The 27,773-nt window shown below is 39.7% G+C and overlaps 1 protein-coding gene across 3 annotated transcripts in view; it reads left to right on the forward strand.

The window, feature by feature from the left end:
* Positions 1-27,773, forward strand: part of ROR1 (receptor tyrosine kinase like orphan receptor 1) — a 189,724-nt gene that overhangs the window by 122,421 nt on the left and 39,530 nt on the right. For all 3 annotated transcript variants that reach the window (XM_072127016.1, XM_072127017.1, XM_072127018.1), the window contains 2 exons: positions 21,632-21,919; positions 22,003-22,033. In XM_072127016.1, coding sequence (XP_071983117.1) covers positions 21,632-21,919; positions 22,003-22,033 — 319 coding nt within the window. The remainder of the gene's footprint in view (positions 1-21,631; positions 21,920-22,002; positions 22,034-27,773) is intronic.

The following is a 27,773-nucleotide window of genomic DNA, read 5'->3' on the forward strand; positions in this document are numbered from 1 at the left end:
AAAAAAGTCAAAGTTGCAGGAGGGTGCTAATAACCAAAATGATCTATAATGACAGCACATTGAGTCCTACCTTAAAATAACCCTCATTCAACCCTACAAATCAGCCAAAATGTAAAAACAAAACATAAAAGTAACTACAAAAATAAAGAATACTGTAGATAGAGTATTTGATGTCGATGTGTCGGAGGGCCGGAGGGCGATGAGTTATGGCCGCCGCGGCCTGTAGGAGGGAGGCGCTGGGCCCCGGTGTGGTATTCCATCTTTCCAGTGACTGAGCATGTTGTATGTGAGATGGCTCTGCGCTCGGCTCTGCTACATTCCTCCAGCCTGGGAAATGTCATCCACCTCCCGAAAACACAAAGCCCCTGAATTATGGGGTGTAAAGACACGGATGTGATGCGGAGGCCCCCCGCACATTTATAAATGGGGCCCTGATATTTGTATCCAGCCCCCCTCCTCAGATCACTCATGGTCTGTAGGTGAAAGACTCCGACTGTTCTCATGTGATCAATGGAGTCTGGAGACCCCCGCGCACCCCCCAGGACACCTGGGAGACCATGAATCAGTGTAAACCAGTGTGGGAGATGTGAGGGGTCCCGTCATACCCGTCATACTGGGAGGGGGAGTCATTTGTTAATCTGGCACTTTGTAATCTGGAAGACCCAAGTGTCTATAATCCCTCAGTAGCAAAATGAAATTCATCATCCAGAACCGAAGAAAAGAAACTTTACAGTATTTACCGTACAGAGGATTCCCATCATACATAGGGGATGTATTATAGTAGTTATATTCCTGTACATAGTGGGCAGTATTATAGTAGTTATATTCTTGTACATAGGGGGCAGTATTATAGTAGTTATATTCTTGTACATAGTGGGCAGTATTATAGTAGTTATATTCTTGTACATAGGGGGCAGTATTATAGTAGTTATATTCTTGTACATAGAGGACAGTATTATAGTAGTTATATTCCTGTACATAGGAGGCAGTATTATAGTAGTTATATTCTTGTACATAGGGGGCAGTATTATAGTAGTTATATTCTTGTACATAGGGGGCAGTATTATAGTAGTTATATTCTTGTACATAGGGGGCAGTATTATAGTAGTTATATTCTTGTACATAGGGAGCAGTATTATAGTAGTTATATTCCTGTACATAGGAGGCAGTATTATAGTAGTTATATTCCTGTACATAGGGGCAGTATTATAGTAGTTATATTCCTGTACATAGGGGGCAGTATTATAGTAGTTATATTCTTGTACATAGGGGGCAGTATTATAGTAGTTATATTCTTGTACATAGGAGGCAGTATTATAGTAGTTATATTCCTGTACATAGGGGGCAGTATTATAGTAGTTATATTCCTGTACATAGGGGGCAGTATTATAGTAGTTATATTCCTGTACATAGGGGGAAGTATTATAGTAGTTATATTCCTGTACATAGGGGGCAGTATTATAGTAGTTATATTTCTGTACATAGGGGGCAGTATTATAGTAGTTATATTCCTGTACATAGAGGGCAGTATTATAGTAGTTATATTCCTGTACATAGGGGGCAGTATTATAGTAGTTATATTCCTGTACATATAGGGCAGTATTATAGCAGTTATATTCCTGTACATAGGGGGCAGTATTATAGTAGTTATATTCCTGTACATAGGGGACAGTATTATAGTAGTTATATTCCTGTACATAGGGGGCAGTATTATAGTAGTTATATTCCTGTACATAGGGGGCAGTATTATAGTAGTTATATTCCTGTACATAGGGGGCAGTATAATAGTAGTTATATTCCTGTACATAGGGGGCAGTATTATAGTAGTTATATTCTTGTGCATAGCGGGCAGTATTATAGTAGTTATAGTCTTGTGCATAGGGGGCAGTATTATAGTAGTTATATTCTTGTACATAGGGGGCAGTATTATAGTAGTTATATTCTTGTGCATAGGGGGCAGTATTATAGTAGTTATATTCCTGTACATAGGGGGCAGTATTATAGTAGTTATATTCTTGTACATAGGGGGCAGTATTATAGTAGTTATATTCCTGTACATAGGGGGCAGTATTATAGTAGTTATATTTCTGTACATAGGGGGCAGTATTATAGTAGTTATATTCCTGTACATAGGGGGCAGTATTATAGTAGTTATATTCTTGTACATAGGGGGCAGTATTATAGTAGTTATATTCCTGTACATAGGGGGCAGTATTATAGTAGTTATATTTCTGTACATAGGGGGCAGTATTATAGTAGTTATATTCCTGTACATAGAGGGCAGTATTATAGTAGTTATATTCCTGTACATAGGGGGCAGTATTATAGTAGTTATATTCCTGTACATATAGGGCAGTATTATAGCAGTTATATTCCTGTACATAGGGGGCAGTATTATAGTAGTTATATTCCTGTACATAGGGGACAGTATTATAGTAGTTATATTCCTGTACATAGGGGGCAGTATTATAGTAGTTATATTCCTGTACATAGGGGGCAGTATTATAGTAGTTATATTCCTGTACATAGGGGGCAGTATAATAGTAGTTATATTCCTGTACATAGGGGGCAGTATTATAGTAGTTATATTCTTGTACATAGGGGGCAGTATTATAGTAGTTATATTCCTGTACATAGGGGGCAGTATTATAGTAGTTATATTCTTGTACATAGGGGGCAGTATTATAGTAGTTATATTCTTGTACATAGGGGGCAGTATTATAGTAGTTATATTCTTGTACATAAGGGGCAGTATTATAGTAGTTATATTCCTGTACATAGGGGCAGTATTATAGTAGTTATATTCCTGTACATAGGGGGCAGTATTATAGTCGTAATATTCTTGTACATAGGGAGCAGTATTATAGTAGTTATATTCCTGTACATAGGGGGCAGTATTATAGTAGTTATATTCCTGTACATAGGGGGCAGTATTATAGGAGTTATATTCTTGTAAATAGGGGCAGTATTATAGTAGTTATATTCTTGTACATAGGTGGCAGTATTATAGTAGTTATATTCTTGTACATAGGGGTCAGTATTATAGTAGTTATATTCTTGTACATAGGGGGCAGTATTATAGTAGTTATATTCTTGTACATAGGGGGCAGTATTATAGTAGTTATATTCTTGTACATAGGGGGCAGTATTATAGTAGTTATATTCTTGTACATAGGGGGCAGTATTATAGTAGTTATATTCTTGTACATAGGGGGCAGTATTATAGTAGTTATATTCTTGTACATAGGGGGCAGTATTATAGTAGTTATATTCCTGTACATAGGGGGCAGTATTATAGTAGTTGTATTCTTATACATAGGGGGCAGTATTATAGTAGTTATATTCTTGTACATAGGGGACAGTATTAAAGTAGTTATATCCTGTACATAGGGGGCAGTATTATAGTAGTTATATTTCTGTACATAGGGGGCAGTATTATAGTAGTTATATTCTTGTAAATAGGGGGCAGTATTATAGTAGTTATTTTCTTGTACATAGGGGACAGTATTATAGTAGTTATATTCTTGTACATAGGGGGCAGTATTATAGTAGTTATATTCTTGTACGTAGGGGGCAGTATTATAGTAGTTATATTCTTGTACATAGGGGGCAGTATTATAGTAGTTATATTCCTGTACATAGGGGACAGTATTATAGTAGTTATGTCCCTGTACATAGGGGGCAGTATTATAGTAGTTATATTCTTGTACAGGGGGGCAGTATTATAGTAGTTATATTCCTGTACATAGGGGGCAGTATTATAGTAGTTATATTCCTGTACATAGGGGGCAGTATTATAGTAGTTATATTCTTGTACAGGGGGGCAGTATTATAGTAGTTATATTCCTGTACATAGGGGGCAGTATTATAGTAGTTATATTCCTGTACATAGGGGGCAGTATTATAGTAGTTATATTCTTGTACATAGGAGGCAGTATTATAGTAGTTATATTCTTGTACGTAGGGGGCAGTATTATAGTAGTTATATTCCTGTACATAGGGGGCAGTATTATAGTAGTTATATTCTTGTACATAGGGGGCAGTATTATAGTAGTTATATTACTGTACATAGGGGGCAGTATTATAGTAGTTATATTCTTGTACATAGGGGGCAGTATTATAGTAGTTATATTCTTGTACATAGGGGGCAGTATTATAGTAGTTATATTCTTGTACATAGGAGGCAGTATTATAGTAGTTATATTCTTGTATGTAGGGGGCAGTATTCTAGTAGTTATATTCTTGTACATAGTGGGCAGTATTATAGTAGTTATATTCCTGTACATAGGGGCAGTATTATAGTAGTTATATTCCTGTGCATAGGGGGCAGTATTATAGTAGTTATATTCCTGTACATAGGGGGCAGTATTATAGTTGTTATATTCTTGTACATAGGGGGCAGTATTATAGTAGTTATATTCCTGTGCATAGGGGGCAGTATTATAGTAGTTATATTCTTGTACATAGGGGGCAGTATTATAGTAGTTATATTCCTGTACATAGGGGGCAGTATTATAGTAGTTATATTCTTGTACATAGGGGGCAGTATTATAGTAGTTATATTCTTGTACATAGGAGGCAGTATTATAGTAGTTATATTCTTGTATGTAGGGTGCAGTATTATAGTAGTTATATTCTTGTACATAGGGGGCAGTATTATAGTAGTTATATTCTTGTACATAGGGGGCAGTATTATAGTAGTTATATTCTTGTACATAGGGGGCAGTATTATAGTAGTTATATTCCTGTACATAGGGGGTAGTATTATAGTAGTTATATTCTTGTACACAGGGGGCAGTATTAAAGTAGTTATATTCTTGTACATAGGGGGCAGTATTATAGTAGTTATATTCTTGTACATAGGGGGCAGTATTATAGTAGTTATATTCTTGTACATAGGGGGCAGTATTATAGTAGTTATATTCTTGTACATAGGGGGCAGTATTATAGTAGTTATATTCTTGTACATAGGGGCAGTATTATAGTAGTTATATTCTTGTACATAGGGGCAGTATTATAGTAGTTATATTCTTGTACATAGGGGGCAGTATTATAGTAGTTATATTCCTGTACATAGGGGGCAGTATTATAGTAGTTATATTCTTGTACATAGGAGGCAGTATTATAGTAGTTATATTCTTGTATGTAGGGGGCAGTATTATAGTAGTTATATTCTTGTACATAGGGGGCAGTATTATAGTAGTTATATTCTTGTACATAGGGGGCAGTATTATAGTAGTTATATTCCTGTACATAGGGGGTAGTATTATAGTAGTTATATTCTTGTACACAGGGGGCAGTATTATAGTAGTTATATTCTTGTACATAGGGGGCAGTATTATAGTAGTTATATTCTTGTACATAGCGGGCAGTATTATAGTAGTTATATTCTTGTACATAGGGGGCAGTATTATAGTAGTTATATTCTTGTACATAGGGGGCAGTATTATAGTAGTTATATTCCTGTACATAGGGGGCAGTATTATAGTAGTTATATTCTTGTACATAGGAGCAGTATTATAGTAGTTATATTCTTGTACATAGGGGGTAGTAGTATAGTAGTTATATTCCTGTACATAGGGGGCAGTATTATAGTAGTTATATTCCTGTACATAGGTGGCAGTAATTTAGTAGTTATATTCTTGTACATAGGGGGCAGTATTATAGTAGTTATATTCCTGTACATAGGGGGAGTATTATAGTAGTTATATTCTTGTACATAGGGGGCAGTATTATAGTAGTTATATTCTTGTACATAGGGGGCAGTATTATAGTAGTTATATTCTTGTACATAGGGGGCAGTAATATAGTAGTTATATTCTTGTACATAGGAGCAGTATTATAGTAGTTATATTCCTGTACATAAGGGCAGTATTATAGTAGTTATATTCTTGTACATAGGGGGCAGTATTATAGTAGTTATATTCCTGTACATAGTGGGCAGTATTATAGTAGTTATATTCCTGTACATAGTGGGCAGTATTATAGTAGTTATATTCCTGTACATAGTGGGCAGTATTATAGTAGTTATATTCCTGTACATAGGGGCAGTATTATAGTAGTTATATTCCTGTACATAGGGGGCAGTATTATAGTAGTTATATTCTTGTACATAGGGGGCAGTATTATAGTTATAGTTATATTCTTGTATATAGGATTTAGTTTTGTATTAAAAAGCAGACGTATCCATCACTTATATTTCCATTGGGATACAGCAAATTCTTTCTTAATTGTTCACATCCTTAAAAAGTGCAGGTGTAAGTCGGGAACACAGTCCCAGCCGTCAATGCTTTTCGGTAAACTCTTTCTTACTCATTATCTGTAGAACATTAGTCAGTAGGGGGACAATCAGCGCTGAGTGAAACCTCCTGCCAGTGCATCGATTGCTTCATCCATTGGTATTATAGGATTATTATAAGGATACATTTGTTAAAAAACCCTATTAATAATCCTCCTTCCCTGTGTCATAGATGTACGTGTTTTGCTGTGGGGGTGACTGTACTGAGCCCCTCACAGAGTCTGTGGCCCCTCCCTAACCTACCCTCGCTCCTTTGTTCTGACTCCCTGTTGTTTCGCAGCTTGTCCCTGCAGAATCGCTCCTCTGTCCCCGCTCAGCGCTCCGTGTTTTCACATGGATTCATGCTTACAGCACAGAACTCATTAAGTGTTCCTATAAACACGAAGGATAAAGGAAGACGCGATGGCCAGAAAAATCATTGCAGACCACGAGTCTAAGACTTGGCAGGGGAACAACTACTCCCAGCGCTTCCGCCCACCCCTCCCCCACCCCCGGGCAGGGCAGTACCTGTCTGATACCCTTCCTCAGAACACCAAGGTTCTCTTTAAGGAAGTCTCACTGCGATGGATACATTTGGAGGAAATAGTTGTATCCTCCGCTGGAGGGAAGATGGGCCAAGGAAAATGTTGGAGAACTTGTTAAAAGGCCAAAATTTTGGAGCAAGAAGAGAAAAATTAACACTTTGGGGAACACTTCTCTGATTAGTGAGGAGCGAGCGCCGCTCCCTAGGACGCGCCGGCGGCGGCTCTTCCCAAACATCTCCGGCTTCGTGCTTGATACATTTACAATATTTATGTCGAGTGTTTCAGCATAACTATCCATAAGAGAGCCGTAAATCTCCCAGTACATCACAAGACATTAGCCGCCTCCATACATCTCCGCTATCCTGAGGTTTTCACTGATTTTTGGACAGGGAGAAACTTTTTCTCAACTTTTTTTACAAGTTTAACAACCGGTGATAAAAGTGGGATTCTAAGAATGGAGATATTGCCTGAAGGCGGAAGGAGAAGGGATTTGCCGAGCTGGATGAGGTGATGTTTCCAGCCTTATAGGGATGGAAAATGTGAATAGGATGGTGGGAGTTGTAGTGGAATTGGTCCAAATTAGATGTCGTTACAGTCGAGGTGGCCCATGGAGGACACAGCCCCTGCTCCGGGCACTTAGCTGGACCAGGAATTGGGAACATTTCCAGCAACTTTAGGGAAGGAGATTAAGGTCAAACGAGGCAGCGCCCCTACTCCTCTTTATTCTACCCTTTACCTGAATCCAGGAGCCTATAGATTTTTCCCTTTTTTTTTTGGAGAATTATTAGACTTCCAGTTACATGCACCAAGTGTCCTCATGTGTTCTGTGCTCTCTGCAGGCAAAGTGAGATATTGGGGGTCATTTACTAACGGCCCGATTCGCGTTTTCCCGACGTGTTACCCGAATATTTCCGATTTGCGCCGCTTGTACATGAATTGCCCCGGGTTTTTGGCGCACGCGATCGGATTGTGGCGCATCGGGGCCGGCATGCGCGCGACAGAAATCGGGGGGGCGTGGCCGAATGAAAACCCGACGTATTCGGAAAAAACGCCGCATTTAAAAACCGAAATGTGTCACTTGGGAAGCGCTCACCTTCACCTGCTATGGGATGGTGCATTCCGGGGCGTTAAGATTATTTTCGGCGCAGCAGCGCCACCTGGTGGACGGCGGAGGAACTACCTTCTTAAATCCCAGCCGGACCCGAATCCTGTGCAGAGAACGCGCCGCTGGATCGCGAATGGGCCGGGTAAGTAAATCTGCCCCATTATCCTTGTAAAGATGTGCAATCAGACTTTTGTGTATGTTATTAGTAGAAGCAGGACTATGGAAAAACTGATTTATATTCCAGGATTGTAGCTTCTCGGGCATGTCCAGCACTGCTGTGCTCTGTGCTATGTGCTCTGCACCTTCTCTATTCTCTTAGGAAAAGCAGTAGAAGGCTCCTGATCAGATACTATCAGACAGAGAGGAGCAGCGGTGGGAACATTCATTGCACAAACCTTAGAGCACAGCAGTGTGAGGACACCAAGCACCAGAGCCATTGGAGAAGCTACAATCTTGGAATATTAATCGCTATATCAAAGTCCTGCTGCTACTAATTACATACTCTAAAGGACTTATTACACATCTGTCCAAGGACAACATCTAACACTGGCTGCAGAGAGCGCAGAGCACAGAGGTGTGAGGACACTACCACAATGCATTTGGATAAGCCACAATCCTGGAATATACATCCATATATCACAGTCCTGCTGCTACTATTATGATACACCGAGCTCTGATTACACATCTCTCCAAGATCAACTCCTAACACTGGCTGCAGGGAGCACATAAGTATAAGGACACTACCCCAATGCACTTGTATAAGCACCAAAATTATGTGATATAAATGCATATATCACAGTCCTGCTGCTACTAACATGGTACACAATGAAATGATTACATATCTCTGCAGGGATAATATCTAACACTGATTGCAGAGAGCACAGCTGTGTGAGGACAGACTACCAGTGGACTTGGAGAAGTTACAAACCTGGTATATAAATCCATATATCACAGTCCTGCTGCTACTAATATGATATACAGAGCTCTGATTACACATCTCTTCAGGGGACAATACCTAACATAGGCTGCAGAGACCACAGATCACAGCAGTGCAAAAACATGGAGAGAGGAGCGGCGGTGGTACAGTTCATTGTAAAAACCGGACATGGCACCAGTGCACTTGGAGAAGCTACAATCTTGGAATATTAATCCATATATCAAAGTCCTGCTGCTACTAATTACGTACTGAAAGGACTTATTACACATCTGTCCAAGGACAACATCTAACACTGGCTGCAAAGAGCACAGAGCACAGAAGTGTGAGGAAACTACCTCGGTGCACTTGGATAAGCCACAATCCTGGAATATAAATCCATATACCACAGTCCTGCTGCTACTAACATTACCCAACAATGACTCCAGTTGTATGGTCAATTTTGCGGACACATGCCCTTTAAGATTGTTAGTGTAATGCATCATATGAGGTTTCAGCAAGGAGTCGCCAGGTCGCCAGGTCACATGACCGCAGTAACGGTTGTAGGTTTTCGGGAGCGAGCAGCACAGCAGTGAAAGCCGCTTTGTAGATACAGTAAAAGGATACAAAACTCGCAGTAATGGCAAAAAAGCAAAGTTTGTATTTGTAAAGTTTCTCCATTCATGATGTAAATTCAAGTGGTGCAATTGCATCTCAAGTGGAATTACGCTGTAAACGTCGAATCTACTGAAAATATTCAAACTACCAGGAAATGCGCCAATCCAAGTTTACCGCGCGGCGGATAGACCCGGGGTAATTAGGTTCTGCTTCACTTTTAATTACTGGGTTTTCTTACTTGTTTTTTTTTTTATTTTCCAAGATGTGGGGCAGAGTAGTAGCTGGCAGGCGCCTGGCGCTGCATGGCACCGGCTCCGTGTATCTGGCCGCAGAGTCGGGCGCCCGAGCCAAGCTCGCTGCGGAGAAAGTGAATGGAGGCCTGTGAATCGCTACGGCTCGCCTCATGCCGAGCTCAGCGCCAAGGACTTAAGCTGCTGCAGATGTCTTGGATGAGGATACGGTACACGGAGGAAGGAGAAGGTCTTTAACAAAGTGGTACTGGACCATTATCAACACATTAACCCATTACTAGCCCAGCTGGGCCAATATCTGTACATCATTAAAGTGTCTATTACTCATTGGTGGGAAGGGGTCACGCCTGAATGTAACAGATTATGGGCACAGAACACTTCATGACACAACCTGATTCATTTTCTATACAATTACTTGCAAAATACATATTTCATCCCACTCCCTTTACAGGAGAGAGACGTATTATAGAAAATCTGTGCCGCATTTCAGCGCCGTAATCTGGAAATAATGACGACGTTAAGAAATAACATAATTATTGTAATTTGTTTTTACATATATTTTTTTGCCTACGACTATAGAATTGAGGAATCCCCTGCCAAAACTCCAAGACACAACACACTCACAGCTACAAGGCTTAGATTTTCTGTGGTTATGGATGGTTCTGCTCCGTATATTTTATTTCTGTTCTCTATGGGCAAAGACATAACTAATATTATACTGCCCCCTATGTACAGGAATATAACTACTATAATACTGCCCCCTATGTACAGGAATATAACTACTATAATACTGCCCCCTATGTACAGGAATATAACTACTATAATACTGCCCCCTATGTACAGGAATATAACTACTATAATACTGCCCCCTATGTACAGGAATATAACTACTATAATACTGCCCCCTATGTACAGGAATATAACTACTATAATACTGCCTCCTATGTACAAGAATATATCTACTATAATACTGCCCCCTATGTACAGGAATATAACTACTATAATACTGCCCCCTATGTACAGGAATATAACTACTATAATACTGCCCCCTACGTACAAGAATATAACTACTATAATACTACCCCCTATGTACAAGAATATAACTACTATAATACTGTCTCCTATGTACAGGGATATAACTACTATAATACTGCACCCTATGTACATGAATATAACTACTATAATACTGTCCCCTATGTACAGGGATATAACTACTATAATACTGCCCCCTATGTACAGGAATATAACTACTATAATACTGCCCCCTATGTACAGGAATATAACTACTATAATACTGCCCCATATGTACAAGAATATAACTGCTATAATACTGCCCCCTATGTACAGGAATATAACTACTATAATACTGCCCCCTATGTACAAGAATATAACTACTATAATACTGCCCCCTATGTACAGGAATATAACTACTATAATACTGCCCCCTATGTACAAGAATATAACTACTATAATACTGCCCCCTATGTACAGGAATATAACTACTATAATACTGCCCCCTATGTACAAGAATATAACTACTATAATACTGACCCCTATGTACAGGAATATAACTACTATAATACTGCCCCCTATGTACAAGAATATAACTACTATAATACTGCCTCTATGTACAAGAATATAACTACTATAATACTGCCCCCAATGTACAGGAATATAACTACTATAATACTGCCCCCTATGTACAGGAATATAACTACTATAATACTGCCCCCTATGTACAGGAATATAACTACTATAATACTGCCCCCTATGTACAAGAATATAACTACTATAATACTGCCTCTATGTACAAGAATATAACTACTATAATACTGCCCCCTATGTACAGGAATATAACTACTATAATACTGCCCCCTATGTACAAGAATATAACTACTATAATACTGCCCCCTATGTACAAGAATATAACTACTATAATACTGCCTCTATGTACAAGAATATAACTACTATAATACTGCCCCCTATGTACAGGAATATAACTACTATAATACTGCTCCCTATGTACAAGAATATAACTACTATAATACTGCCCCCTATGTACAGGAATATAACTACTATAATACTGCCTCTATGTACAAGAATATAACTACTATAATACTGCCCCCTATGTACAGGAATATAACTACTATAATACTGCTCCCTATGTACAAGAATATAACTACTATAATACTGCCCTCTATGTACAAGAATATAACTACTATAATACTGCCCCCTATGTACAATACTATAACTACTATAATACTGCCTCCTATGTACAGGAATATAACTACTATAATACTGCCTCCTATGTACAGGAATATAACTACTTTAATACTGCCTCCTATGTACAGGAATATAACTACTATAATACTGCCTCCTATGTACAGGAATATAACTACTATAATACTGCCCCCTGTGTACAGGAATATATCTACTATAATACTGCTCCCTATGTACAAGAATATAACTTCTATAATACTGCCCCCTATGTACAGGAATACAACTACTATAATACTGCCCTCTATGTACAAGAATATAACTACTATAATACTGCCCCCTATGTACAATACTATAACTACTATAATACTGCCTCCTATGTACAGGAATATAACTACTATAATACTGCCTCCTATGTACAGGAATATAACTACTATAATACTGCCCCCTATGTACAGGAATATAACTACTATAATACTGCCCTCCATGTACAAGAATATAACTACTATAATACTGCCCCCTATGTACAAGAATATAACTACTATAATACTGCCCCCTATGTACAGGAATATAACTACTATAATACTGCTCCCTATGTACAAGAATATAACTACTATAATACTGCCCCCTATGTACAAGAATATAGCTACTATAATACTGCCCCCTATGTACAGGAATATAACTACTATAATACTGCCCCCTATGTACAAGAATATAACTACTATAATATTGCCTCCTATGTACAGGAATATAACTACTATAATACTGCTTCCTATGTACAGGAATATAACTACTATAATACTGTCCCCTATGTACAGGAATATAACTACTATAATACTGCCTCCTATGTACAGGAATATAACTACTATAATACTGCTTCCTATGTACAGGAATATAACTACTATAATACTGCCCCCTATGTACAGGAATATAACTACTATAATACTGCCTCCTATGTACAGGAATATAACTACTATAATACTGCTCCCTTTGTACAGGAATATAACTACTATAATACTGCCCCCTATGTACAAGAATATAACTACTATAATACTGCCCCCTATGTACAGGAATATAACTACTATAATACTGCCCCCTATGTACAGGAATATAACTACTATAATACTGCCCCCTATGTACAAGAATATAACTACTATAATACTGCCCCCTATGTACAGGAATATAACTATTATAATACTGCCCCCTATGTACAAGAATATAACTACTATAATACTGCCTCCTATGTACAGGAATATAACTACTATAATACTGCTTCCTATGTACAGGAATATAACTACTATAATACTGCCCCCTATGTACAGGAATATAACTACTATAATACTGCCTCCTATGTACAGGAATATAACTACTATAATACTGCTCCCTTTGTACAGGAATATAACTACTATAATACTGCCCCCTATGTACAAGAATATAACTACTATAATACTGCCCCCTATGTACAAGAATATAACTACTATAATACTGCCCCCTATGTACAAGAATATAACTACTATAATACTGCCCCCTATGTACAAGAATATAACTACTATATTACTGCCCCTATGTACAGGAATATAACTACTATAATACTGCCCCCTATGTACAGGAATATAACTACTATAATACTGCCCCCTATGTACAAGAATATAACTACTATAATACTGCCCCCAATGTACAGGAATATAACTACTATAATACTGCCCCCTATGTACAGGAATATAACTACTATAATACTGCCCCCTATGTACAGGAATATAACTACTATAATACTGCCCCCTATGTACAAGAATATAACTACTATAATACTGCCTCTATGTACAAGAATATAACTACTATAATACTGCCCCCTATGTACAGGAATATAACTACTATAATACTGCCCCCTATGTACAAGAATATAACTACTATAATACTGCCCCCTATGTACAAGAATATAACTACTATAATACTGCCTCTATGTACAAGAATATAACTACTATAATACTGCCCCCTATGTACAGGAATATAACTACTATAATACTGCTCCCTATGTACAAGAATATAACTACTATAATACTGCCCCCTATGTACAGGAATATAACTACTATAATACTGCCCTCTATGTACAAGAATATAACTACTATAATACTGCCCCCTATGTACAATACTATAACTACTATAATACTGCCTCCTATGTACAGGAATATAACTACTATAAAACTGCCCCCTATGTACAAGAATATAACTACTATAATACTGCCCCCTATGTACAAGAATATAACTACTATAATACTGCCTCCTATGTACAGGAATATAACTACTTTAATACTGCCTCCTATGTACAGGAATATAACTACTATAATACTGCCTCCTATGTACAGGAATATAACTACTATAATACTGCCCCCTGTGTACAGGAATATATCTACTATAATACTGCTCCCTATGTACAAGAATATAACTTCTATAATACTGCCCCCTATGTACAGGAATACAACTACTATAATACTGCCCTCTATGTACAAGAATATAACTACTATAATACTGCCCCCTATGTACAATACTATAACTACTATAATACTGCCTCCTATGTACAGGAATATAACTACTCTAATACTGCCTCCTATGTACAGGAATATAACTACTATAATACTGCCCCCTATGTACAGGAATATAACTACTATAATACTGCCCTCCATGTACAAGAATATAACTACTATAATACTGCCCCCTATGTACAAGAATATAACTACTATAATACTGCCCCCTATGTACAGGAATATAACTACTATAATACTGCTCCCTATGTACAAGAATATAACTACTATAATACTGCCCCCTATGTACAAGAATATAGCTACTATAATACTGCCCCCTATGTACAGGAATATAACTACTATAATACTGCCCCCTATGTACAAGAATATAACTACTATAATACTACCCCCTATGTACAAGAATATAACTACTATAATACTGTCTCCTATGTACAGGGATATAACTACTATAATACTGCACCCTATGTACATGAATATAACTACTATAATACTGTCCCCTATGTACAGGGATATAACTACTATAATACTGCCCCCTATGTACAGGAATATAACTACTATAATACTGCCCCCTATGTACAAGAATATAACTACTATAATACTACCCCCTATGTACAAGAATATAACTACTATAATACTGTCTCCTATGTACAGGGATATAACTACTATAATACTGCACCCTATGTACATGAATATAACTACTATAATACTGTCCCCTATGTACAGGGATATAACTACTATAATACTGCCCCCTATGTACAGGAATATAACTACTATAATACTGCCCCCTATGTACAGGAATATAACTACTATAAAACTGCCCCTTATGTACAGGAATATAACTACTATAATACTGCCCCCTATGTACAGGAATATAACTACTATAATACTGCCCCCTATGTACAAGAATATAACTACTATAATACTGACCCCTATGTACAGGAATATAACTACTATAATACTGCCCCCTATGTACAAGAATATAACTACTATAATACTGCCTCTATGTACAAGAATATAACTACTATAATACTGCCCCCAATGTACAGGAATATAACTACTATAATACTGCCCCCTATGTACAGGAATATAACTACTATAATACTGCCCCCTATGTACAGGAATATAACTACTATAATACTGCCCCCTATGTACAAGAATATAACTACTATAATACTGCCTCTATGTACAAGAATATAACTACTATAATACTGCCCCCTATGTACAGGAATATAACTACTATAATACTGCCCCCTATGTACAAGAATATAACTACTATAATACTGCCCCCTATGTACAAGAATATAACTACTATAATACTGCCTCTATGTACAAGAATATAACTACTATAATACTGCCCCCTATGTACAGGAATATAACTACTATAATACTGCTCCCTATGTACAAGAATATAACTACTATAATACTGCCCCCTATGTACAGGAATATAACTACTATAATACTGCCCTCTATGTACAAGAATATAACTACTATAATACTGCCCCCTATGTACAATACTATAACTACTATAATACTGCCTCCTATGTACAGGAATATAACTACTATAATACTGCCTCCTATGTACAGGAATATAACTACTTTAATACTGCCTCCTATGTACAGGAATATAACTACTATAATACTGCCTCCTATGTACAGGAATATAACTACTATAATACTGCCCCCTGTGTACAGGAATATATCTACTATAATACTGCTCCCTATGTACAAGAATATAACTTCTATAATACTGCCCCCTATGTACAGGAATACAACTACTATAATACTGCCCTCTATGTACAAGAATATAACTACTATAATACTGCCCCCTATGTACAATACTATAACTACTATAATACTGCCTCCTATGTACAGGAATATAACTACTATAATACTGCCTCCTATGTACAGGAATATAACTACTATAATACTGCCCCCTATGTACAGGAATATAACTACTATAATACTGCCCTCCATGTACAAGAATATAACTACTATAATACTGCCCCCTATGTACAAGAATATAACTACTATAATACTGCCCCCTATGTACAGGAATATAACTACTATAATACTGCTCCCTATGTACAAGAATATAACTACTATAATACTGCCCCCTATGTACAAGAATATAGCTACTATAATACTGCCCCCTATGTACAGGAATATAACTACTATAATACTGCCCCCTATGTACAAGAATATAACTACTATAATACTGCCTCCTATGTACAAGAATATAACTACTATAATATTGGCTCCTATGTACAGGAATATAACTACTATAATACTGCTTCCTATGTACAGGAATATAACTACTATAATACTGTCCCCTATGTACAGGAATATAATTACTATAATACTGCCTCCTATGTACAGAATATAACTACTATAATACTGCTTCCTATGTATAGGAATATAACTACTATAATACTGCCCCCTATGTACAGGAATATAACTACTATAATACTGCCTCCTATGTACAGGAATATAACTACTATAATACTGCTCCCTTTGTACAGGAATATAACTACTATAATACTGCCCCCTATGTACAAGAATATAACTACTATAATACTGCCCCCTATGTACAGGAATATAACTACTATAATACTGCCCCCTATGTACAGGAATATAACTACTATAATACTGCCCCCTATGTACAAGAATATAACTACTATAATACTGCCCCCTATGTACAGGAATATAACTATTATAATACTGCCCCCTATGTACAAGAATATAACTACTATAATACTGCCTCCTATGTACAGGAATATAACTACTATAATACTGCTTCCTATGTACAGGAATATAACTACTATAATACTGCCCCCTATGTACAGGAATATAACTACTATAATACTGCCTCCTATGTACAGGAATATAACTACTATAATACTGCTCCCTTTGTACAGGAATATAACTACTATAATACTGCCCCCTATGTACAAGAATATAACTACTATAATACTGCCCCCTATGTACAGGAATATAACTACTATAATACTGCCCCCTATGTACAAGAATATAACTACTATAATACTGCCCCCTATGTACAAGAATATAACTACTATATTACTGCCCCCTATGTACAGGAATATAACTACTATAATACTGCCCCCTATGTACAGGAATATAACTACTATAATACTGCCCCCTATGTACAGGAATATAACTACTATAATACTGCCCCCTATGTACAAGAATATAACTACTATAATACTGCCCCCTATGTACAGGAATATAACTACTATAATACTGCCCCCTATGTACAGGATTATAACTATTATAATACTGCCCCCTGTGTACAGGAATATAACTACTATAATACTGCCCCCTATGTACAGGAATATAACTACTATAATACTGCCCCCTATGTACAGGAATATAACTACTATAATACTGCCCCCTATGTACAGGAATATAACTACTATAATACTGCCCCCTATGTACAAGAATATAACTACTATAATACTGCCCCCTATGTACAAGAATATAACTACTATAATACTGCCCCCTATGTACAAGAATATAACTACTATAATACTGCCCCCTATGTACAGGAATGTAACTACTATAATACTGCCCCCTATGTACAGGAATATAACTACTATAATACTGTCCCCTATGTACAGGAATATAACTACTATAATACTGCCCCCTATGTACAAGAATATAACTACTATAATACTGCCCCCTATGTACAAGAATATAACTACTATAATACTGCCCCCTATGTACAGGAATATAACTATTATAATACTGCCCCCTATGTACAAGAATATAACTGCTATAATCCTGCCCCCTATGTACAAGAATATAACTACTATAATACTGCCCCCTATGTACAGGAATATAACTACTATAATACTGCTCCCTATGTACAGGGATATAACTACTATAATACTGCCCCCTATGTACAGGAATATAACTACTATAATACTGCCCCCTATGTACAGGAATATAACTATTATAATACTGCCCCCTATGTACAGGAATATAACTACTATAATACTGCTCCCTATGTACAAGAATATAACTACTATAATACTGCCCCCTATGTACAGGAATATAACTACTATAATACTGCCCTCTATGTACAAGAATATAACTACTATAATACTGCCCCCTATGTACAATACTATAACTACTATAATACTGCCTCCTATGTACAGGAATATAACTACTATAATACTGCCTCCTATGTACAGGAATATAACTACTTTAATACTGCCCCCTATGTACAGGAATATAACTACTATAATACTGCCCCCTATGTACAAGAATATAACTACTATAATACTGCCCCCTATGTACAAGAATATAACTGCTATAATCCTGCCCCCTATGTACAGGAATATAACTACTATAATACTGCCCCCTATGTACAGGATTATAACTATTATAATACTGCCCCCTGTGTACAGGAATATAACTACTATAATACTGCCCCCTATGTACAGGAATATAACTACTATAATACTGTCCCCTATGTACAGGAATATAACTACTATAATACTGCCCCCTATGTACAAGAATATAACTACTATAATACTGCCCCCTATGTACAAGAATATAACTACTATAATACTGCCCCCTATGTACAGAAATATAACTATTATAATACTGCCCCCTATGTACAAGAATATAACTGCTATAATCCTGCCCCCTATGTACAAGAATATAACTACTATAATACTGCCCCCTATGTACAGGAATATAACTACTATAATACTGCTCCCTATGTACAGGGATATAACTACTATAATACTGCCCCCTATGTACAGGAATATAACTACTATAATACTGCCCTCTATGTACAAGAATATAACTACTATAATACTGCCCCCTATGTACAGGAATATAACTACTATAATACTGCCCCCTATGTACAGGAATATAACTACTATAATACTGCCCCCTATGTACAGGAATATAACTACTATAATACTGCCCCCTATGTACAAGAATATAACTACTATAATACTGCCCCCTATGTACAAGAATATAACTACTATAATACTGCCCCCTATGTACAGGAATATAACTACTATAATACTACCCCCTATGTACAAGAATATAACTACTATAATACTGCCCCCTATGTACAAGAATATAACTACTATAATACTGCCCCCTATGTACAGGAATATAACTACTATAATACTGCCCCCTATGTACAGGAATATAACTACTATAATACTGCCCCCTATGTACAGGAATATAACTACTATAATACTGCTCCTATGTACATATAGTGCAGTTTATGTATTTTCCAGGCAGTTTTTGTACATTTCTCGGTCTTGGTGAATCAGGTCTTGGCTTTACTTCCTTGTCTCTCCTCCTTATAATATAAGATGAGTAGAGCTGGAGACAGCGCGGTTCTTGGTCGGCTTCTTATTATTGTACATAAACATTAGGAAAACATTTCTGGCTTTTCATTACCAGAGAATTACAGGATCAGCCTCCGGCCTGCCAGGTCCTATCACCCGGACCCTCCTGATGAGGCCGTCTGTCTTGGCTTGTCCTGAAGATGGTCTGGTGACAATCATGGCGAAATCGGGGATTATAACCGTTTTACAGCGCAATCCCGGGCCAAACCAAAAGTATTAATTTCCTAGGGAATAGCTGGAGATTGACATGAAAGAGGCGCACATGGCGTCGGCAGCTGAACAATGCGGCTGCGGTGCCAAGAAGAATAGGAACGGGGAGAAATGCGTTTTTGTTTGGTCTTGGGCGGCTTCTGTTTTTATGGGATCCCCTCTTTGATGTCCTCCTTATATCTAGACACTGGCCCCATGGTTCTGTCTTGGCAGAGACCATGAATACTATTAGACAAATAATTTCTAGTCGGAATTAAAGAAGAAGCTTTATTAGTGATCGCGCCAGGTATTATGACAGGGGAGATATTCCTGTGTTGACACAATGGGGCTCATTTACTAAGGGTCCGCGGAGCGCATTTTCGGCGGGTTCCCCGACTATTTCCGTTTTGTGCCGTATTTAACAGGGGATTTTGGCACACGGGATCCGATTTTGGCGCATCGGCGCCGGCTTGCATGCAACAAAAATCGGGGGGCGCGACGCCGGACAACCCGACGGATTCGGACAACGTGCAGGATTTAACATTTAGAATTGTGTCGCAAGACAAACACTTACAAGCATCGGGAAGAAGCAGGTGACCTCCGGGGGACCTCGGCGCGGAAGTGACACATGCAGGAAATTGAACGCACAAGCTTAGTGAACCGCGGGAGACCCGAATCCTCGTCGGACAACTCACTGGATCACGACAGGTAAGTAAATCTGCCCCAATGGGGCAGTGCAAGCCGGCGCCGATGTGGCAAAATTCGGTTGCGTGTGCCAAAATCCCGGGGTAATTCGGCGCAAAGCGAAAATCATCGGGAAAACCCGACAAAAATGTGCTCAGCAGAGCCTTAGTAAATGAGCCCCAATGTATCCATATGAATCCCAGAATGTGTGATGCAGGTACTCTGGCAATGTGAAACAGCTGCTATAAACTGTTGATCACATAAAAGACCCTGCTTGTTCAGTTTCTGATCTGATGTTAATTTGGAAATTTATAGGTGTTTTAAAGGCAACATCTTCTAACAGACAAAGCAACTGGTTAGAGGTTACAGGACTACAAATGGAGGGAATATGCTTTGCGAAGACACTGAACCAGCAGGGTATGCAGTGAGATGTGAGGGCTTCAGAAGAGTCCTTTGTTCATCGTGATTCAATATACTTAGTCTGGATGTGTGCAGATAAAACATCTATTTCATTTACACTTTGCAAGTTCTTTGCTACATTTTGCAACATTTGCTTACGTTGTTTGGCTCTTGAGTTAGGGAATGCCTCAAACCTGACCTTGCATCACACATCTGTGAGCAACGTATCCTAGAATGCCAAGATTTTACTGGAGTATAAATGTGCAGAGCATGATCTGTACAGACACTGAACCAGCAGGGTCTGTAGAAAGATATGAGAACGTATAGGAGCTGAATTATGAGCGCTGCTCTGGAGGTTAAAACCTAATTCTATTATTTAAAACAAATATCTAAACTTTCTATGTAAACCTTGTCCCTATATAAAGATTTGGGTTTTAAGGGAGGACGCCCCTCACAGGGTGAGCTTCTTGTATTGACCTATCTCCGCTCTCTCCTGACAGATATTTATTTGACGCTTGATGAACCAATGAATAACATAACCACGTCGCTGGGCCAGACGGCGGAGATGCACTGCAGGGTGTCGGGGAATCCTGCCCCCACCATACGATGGTTAAAGAACGATGCCCCAGTGGTGCAGGAACCCCGCAGGATATCCTTCCGCACCACCAGCTACGGCTCCAGGCTGCGCATACGCAACCTGGACACAACCGACACCGGATATTTCCAGTGTGTAGCCACCAACGGGAGGAAAACGGTCTCCACCACCGGGGTCCTGTTTGTCAAATTTGGTGAGTTTTTGGAAAGAAAAATGAGACATTTTAGACACTAATTATAAATCGGATTTTACTGACCCTGATCTTTTCACTTCCAGGTTCCCCTCCTACAGCGAGTCCCGGCTCAGTGTAAGTAACACATCCATTAATATCTGACTTGTTACACGATATCCTGTTACTTAAAGGAGACCATGCACACAAGAGCCAGTGTTATGTAGTGTCCCTAGAGAGATGTGTAATCAGACCTTTGTGTATATTGTTAGTAGCAGCAGGACTGTGAAATATGGATTTATATTCTAGGATTGTAGCATCTACAAATGCATTGGGTGCATGGCCTCACACTGCTGTGCTGTCTGCAGCCAGTGTTATGTATTGTCACTGTAGAGACGTGTAATCAAACCTCTGTTTGTGATGTTAGTAGCAGCAGGACTGTGATATTTGGATTTATATTCCAGGATTGTGTGCTCTCCAAGTGCACTGGAAGTGGCCTCACACTGCTGTACTCTGTGCTCTCTGCCTCCAGTGTTTGGTAATGTCCACAGAGAGATGTGCTATGACACCTTTGTGTATGTTGTTAGTAGCAGCAGGATTGTAAAGCATGGATTTATATTGCAGGATTGTAACTTCTCCAAGTGCAATGAGATATCCTCACACTGCTGTTTTCTGTGCTCTCTGCAGCCAGTGTCCGGTATGGCCCATGGACAGACGTGTAACCTTTCTTTTGTATGTTGTTAGCAGCAGAATTGTAAAATATGCTTTACTATTCCAGGATTTTATCTTTCCAAATACACTTGGGTTGTGTCCTCACACTGCTGTAACCTGTTCTCTCTGCAGCCAGTATTAAGTATTGTCCCTGGAGAGATGTGTCATAGTACTTTTGGATGTTACAGATTTTTATCGCTGGATTCTGGTTTCTCTAAGTGCACTGGGGGCGTGTCCTCACACTGCTGTGCCCCCAGCTCTCTGCATTGAGCTCTTAGCCTTTGCTCTGCGTCATATCTGTAGTATGCGGTGTGGATGTGCAGCGGCTCAGAAACTCAATGGAAATGCTCCCATCCATACAGCATAGATATGTAATGAGGCAGTAAACCAACCAAAGTGAAACAAAGTATCAGAAAGTTCCTTAAAGTTTTGTTAAAGTGAAGACTTGTTGTTAACTGTAACATGAGAGAGCAGTCAGTTTATTCCAGAGGGGGGCGCTATAGAGCACTACTCCAAAATGACACCAACTTATTACAACACAGCAGAGTCCCAGCTCGGCACCTAATGTGAATTGATTCCATACGTACCAATACGCCGCGACATGGTAATGCCCTATTGCTCCGCCCCCTCCAGCCCTTGACCTACGTCACCCCTCGCCCCTATACCCTCACCCCTATACCCTCTCCCTGTCCTCCCATTCCCCTTTCTCTTAGTATAATAAGAAGAATCGCGCTGAAGTGCTCGCTGAACGCTGCCAAACACGCTGCCTCCAGTGCTCCGCGCTGCAGCGGACGCTCCCTTTAATATCCTGCCAATTTCCCTGGCACCACAGGGGGACGGCTCTGCTTCTGACAAATATGGATGTATGTTTTACATTTTATGTTTCCTAGTGATGCCCAAAGTGCTAAAACTGACATATACAATACATTAAAGACATTCTACCCCGGTGTCAGGCCCAATGCCCCTAATAGCTCCATAAATCACTTGTCGCAACGTCTACAATTCCATTTAACCATTAAGAAATCCTGCTGGGAAGAAGACGAGTGCTCACTCACATCCGGAGTTATCCTTATAAGCTCAAACTGCAAGTCCCAGCAAGTGCTGAGGAGTCGGGGGGGGGGGGGGGGGGAGAATGGGTTTTCTTAAAGGAAACTTCCATCATGAATCTGTTTTATAAGGTAGACCTGGTGGCCGGTTCCTCTAATCTAGAGTAGCCGCGCTGTGGAGTGGGAGTTATGGCTTCTCCACGCCCCAGTAACCTCTTTGAATCCCTCCAACGCTCCTGTCTTCAGCCGCACCCCCGACAGCTGCAGATTCTGAAAATTCAGAGTTCTGCGCATGCGCAGTGGCCCCGACATCTCAAATGAGGTGTTGTGCACCCTCCGCTCCAGAGCTGCTGCGCATGCGCAGAAGTCCAGCTTCTCAAATGAGTGCGTGCGCCCTCCGCTCCGGAGCTGCTGTGCATGCGCAGAAGTCCAGCTTCTCAGATGAATGCGTGCACCCTCGGCCCCAGAGCTGCTGTGCATGCGTAGAAGTCCAGCTTCTCAGATGAGTGCGTGCGCCTTCCGCTCCGGAGCTGCTGTGCATGCGCAGAAGTCCAGCTTCCCAGATGAGTGTGTGCAGCTGCTGCAAGACTGCGGTAGGAGGGAGCAAAAGAGGCTACTCCCTCTAGTAACTCCCACTCCACTGCACTGCTACTCCACACCCCAGTAGCCCCTTAATAAAACCCGTTACAGGATCTACCTTACTAGACAGATCCGTGATGGTTGGTTCCTTTAATACAATGATTCAGTGACTTCTCTAGTGCTGCACCTGCATTCTTTGATGCTCTTCCTTGGAGAACTGTGATATTAAAAATGTGCTAAATTCTGGTTTGGACACAATTATCCACTGTTTTCCAAGGGGTTTTCCAGCTCCAAAAGTATTAATGACCTAACCAGTGATAGCATGGGACATCAATATTAGATCTCTTGGGGGTCCAACATCGAGCACCCTCCACACTTGAGCTCCACTTTCCCAGGTCTGTTACATCACTTTCATGGGCAATCCTCAGCTCAGTCTCATTGAAGTTCATGGGGTTGAACTGCAATACCAATTACAGCCACTACACTGTGCATGGCGCTGTGCTTGGTTAGTAGTGCAGAGAAAGCAGGACTTATCCAAACGTGACAATCTCTTCACATGATGACTGGTGGGGGGGGGGTGCTAGTTGCTGGACCCTCACTGATCTGACATTCATGACGCTGTCAGTATCACAGTCATGGAGATCCCCTTTAAAGCTTGTGTATAAAACACTGGTCTGAATAAAGTTTATTAGAAAGTTGCAGAACTTTTCATTATACAGTGATGAGTTATGAGCTCATGAGGTGCCTGCTGGGGATGCTGGGAGTTGTAGTCTATAATGATGACATCTTTGGTGCTATTTATATGACATTTGCATGTTTTTTAGTGTGAATGTTATTTTTGGCTGTTCCGTGGGTATTTGTCTTGTCATGCGCTGGGGGGGGGGCTCCTCTGATGTGGATGAGATAATTAATAGCGGCAGCGGCGGATTGTTCCCGGATGGTTTTCATTACAATCTCAATAAGACATAATTACTAGACTGGGCCTGTGGATAATGGGATCAGACAAGGACTGTCATAGGATGTCAGCAGCTCCGGATTATTACAATGTATCATCATTATTAGTGCGGGATCTATAGGGGACGTAGCACATCTGGGCCCCAGTAATACAGTAATGATGGTTGGGAGCGAGCTATAAGACCCCCGGCGCATGCCCACCAGAACCTAAAGTCTGAAGGTGCAGAGACCATCGTTTTCATTGTTGAATTCGGAGCAAGGATTGTTTACAAGGATTGTTGCTATTATTTATTGCTAAATTTGTGGCAATACTGTAAATGTAAGGACTGCTGGTGAAAATGGATTTGTATTCCAGGTTTGTAGCTTTACCAAGTGCACTGGGGGTGTGTCCTCACACTGCTGTGTTCTGTGCATTGAGTGCCTCCAAAGACAAACTCTGTAGAAGCTGTAGAAAGCTGAAGGGAGGATCCATGGAGAGCACAGCAGTGTGAGGACACCCCAAGCTCCGTAGATTACAAATACGTAGATCACAGCCTTGCTGCTACTAACAGCACACACAAAGGTCTGATTACACATCTCAGGGAAAATACCGAACACTGGCTTCAGAGAGCACAGAACACAGCATTGGGACACACCCACAGTGCACTTGGAGAAGCTACAATCCTGGAATATAGATCCATATTTCACAGTTCTGCTGCTACTAACATCATACACAAAGGCATGATTATACCCCAAGGGACTATACATAGCACTGCCTGCATAGTATACAGAGGACAGCAGTGTAAGGACAAACCCACAGTGAATTTGGTGAAGCTACAATTCTGGAATACATATCCGTAGATCACAGTCCTGCTGCTACTAACAACATACAAAAAGGTCTGACTACACATCTCACCAGGGACAATACATGGCACTGTCTGCAGAAAGCACAGAGCGCAGCAGTGTGAGGACACAACCACAGTAAACTTGGTGAAGCTACAATCCTGGAATGCATATCCATAGCATTCCTTTTAAAGGGTTCATCTAGTAGTTAGTTTCTTCTTATATGAATGTAACCCTCCCGATTGCCATAACAAAGGAGTTTCAGCAATGTTGAACTATGGGAACACTCCTATCCAAATCAAGATACATTCCTGCTCGGCACCTGGACAGGGGCCAAAGGTTTCCCGGCCCCTCATCCCATGAATTAGTGGGGCCTCCCAGTACTTGGACTCCCTTGTATCCACAGGTGACAGCATATCCTAGCAATATCCGTCAATTACTGGATTACCACTTCAAACAATTTACCCCCCCCCCTCCTCCTGCACGAAATAGAAAGAAATTCAAAAAATTTCCAAAAATATTTTTATTGCATGAGATTTAGCAGAGTCTCAGCGTGACCTTCCGGCGGACACATTTCCCCTCCCTTAAGGATAAGTGTTTTGGAAATCTCAGCCTCTTTCAGATGTCATTAATCAGGACGGTGTTTGTGCTTCCAGGACCACCTGGGCACAGGGGGGAAACATAATAGGGGTCCGAGGAGGACAATGAAGGTTCTGGTGTGACAATGGCGGCCATTGTGGTGGCGACGTGTCAATCACAGCGCGGGGACCTTTGTACCAATCTGTTTCCACACACCCGGCCGCCCCAGGAACGTGTTTATCTGACCTAATAAAAACATGAAATGGGGCCATAAATCTCCCCCCAACCCAATAATCTCCACCGCGGCCGTACATTATAAAGCGCCACACAATGTCTAAGGTTACAATTACTGGAAACGGTAAAGTAACTAAGTGTCCAATCACTTTATTTTATTTATTTTTTTACAAAAATTTCATTTGAGGTCCAACAAAAAGGCAATTACGAGGTGTTACATAATTTAACCCTATAATTCGATACATGTGGAGGAGCCGGGGCCCTTAATCCGGTCTCCTCCATTGTGTTCTGCAGAAACTTCTCCTTAAGTCGCGTTGGTTTTATTGACCTTGTTAACAACGGGAGGGGATGTGGTTTTGTCTGTGGTCGTACAAAATCATTCGCACGTATAGGGAAGTGTTTACATTCAACCACATTACATGATCATCTACCAGTCATCGGAGTAAGGAGGAACTTGATTGGACCCTCGGGAAGTGATGCTTCTTTTAGGGGTTCTCCTCTTTAGAAAACCCCATAAATCCCAGCGATCGCCTTCGATCTTCGGAAGTTTCCATCTTCCCTGCAGCACCACCACTGGACAAATGAGGTATTACACTGTGGTCATGTATATCAGATATCCATGGATTGACTATGTCATGTAGGACAGGTCCTCCGGGGCAAGAGTCACTCTGTAACCACTCTCCATAGTGAGGGATTAGGATCCTAAACAGAAGACCCATCTCTATAAAGCCCTAACTGGGGGTATGACAATGATTTTTTTAAGCTTGATTCAATGGGATTCCTATATTATAAGATGAGCAACTTTTAGGATGATTCCAGCACTTCAGTGATTTATGGGGGAACCTAAAAGTAATGGGTTTTTTTATACACTTAGCCATCAATGTTGTAGCCTCAGAGAACCTCAAAGACCACGTCCTTCATCAGGTCCCTATTTCCAAATCCCTACTTTATTA

This window comes from Engystomops pustulosus, chromosome 10 (genome assembly GCF_040894005.1).
Source record: "Engystomops pustulosus chromosome 10, aEngPut4.maternal, whole genome shotgun sequence".
NCBI lineage: Eukaryota > Metazoa > Chordata > Amphibia > Anura > Leptodactylidae > Engystomops > Engystomops pustulosus.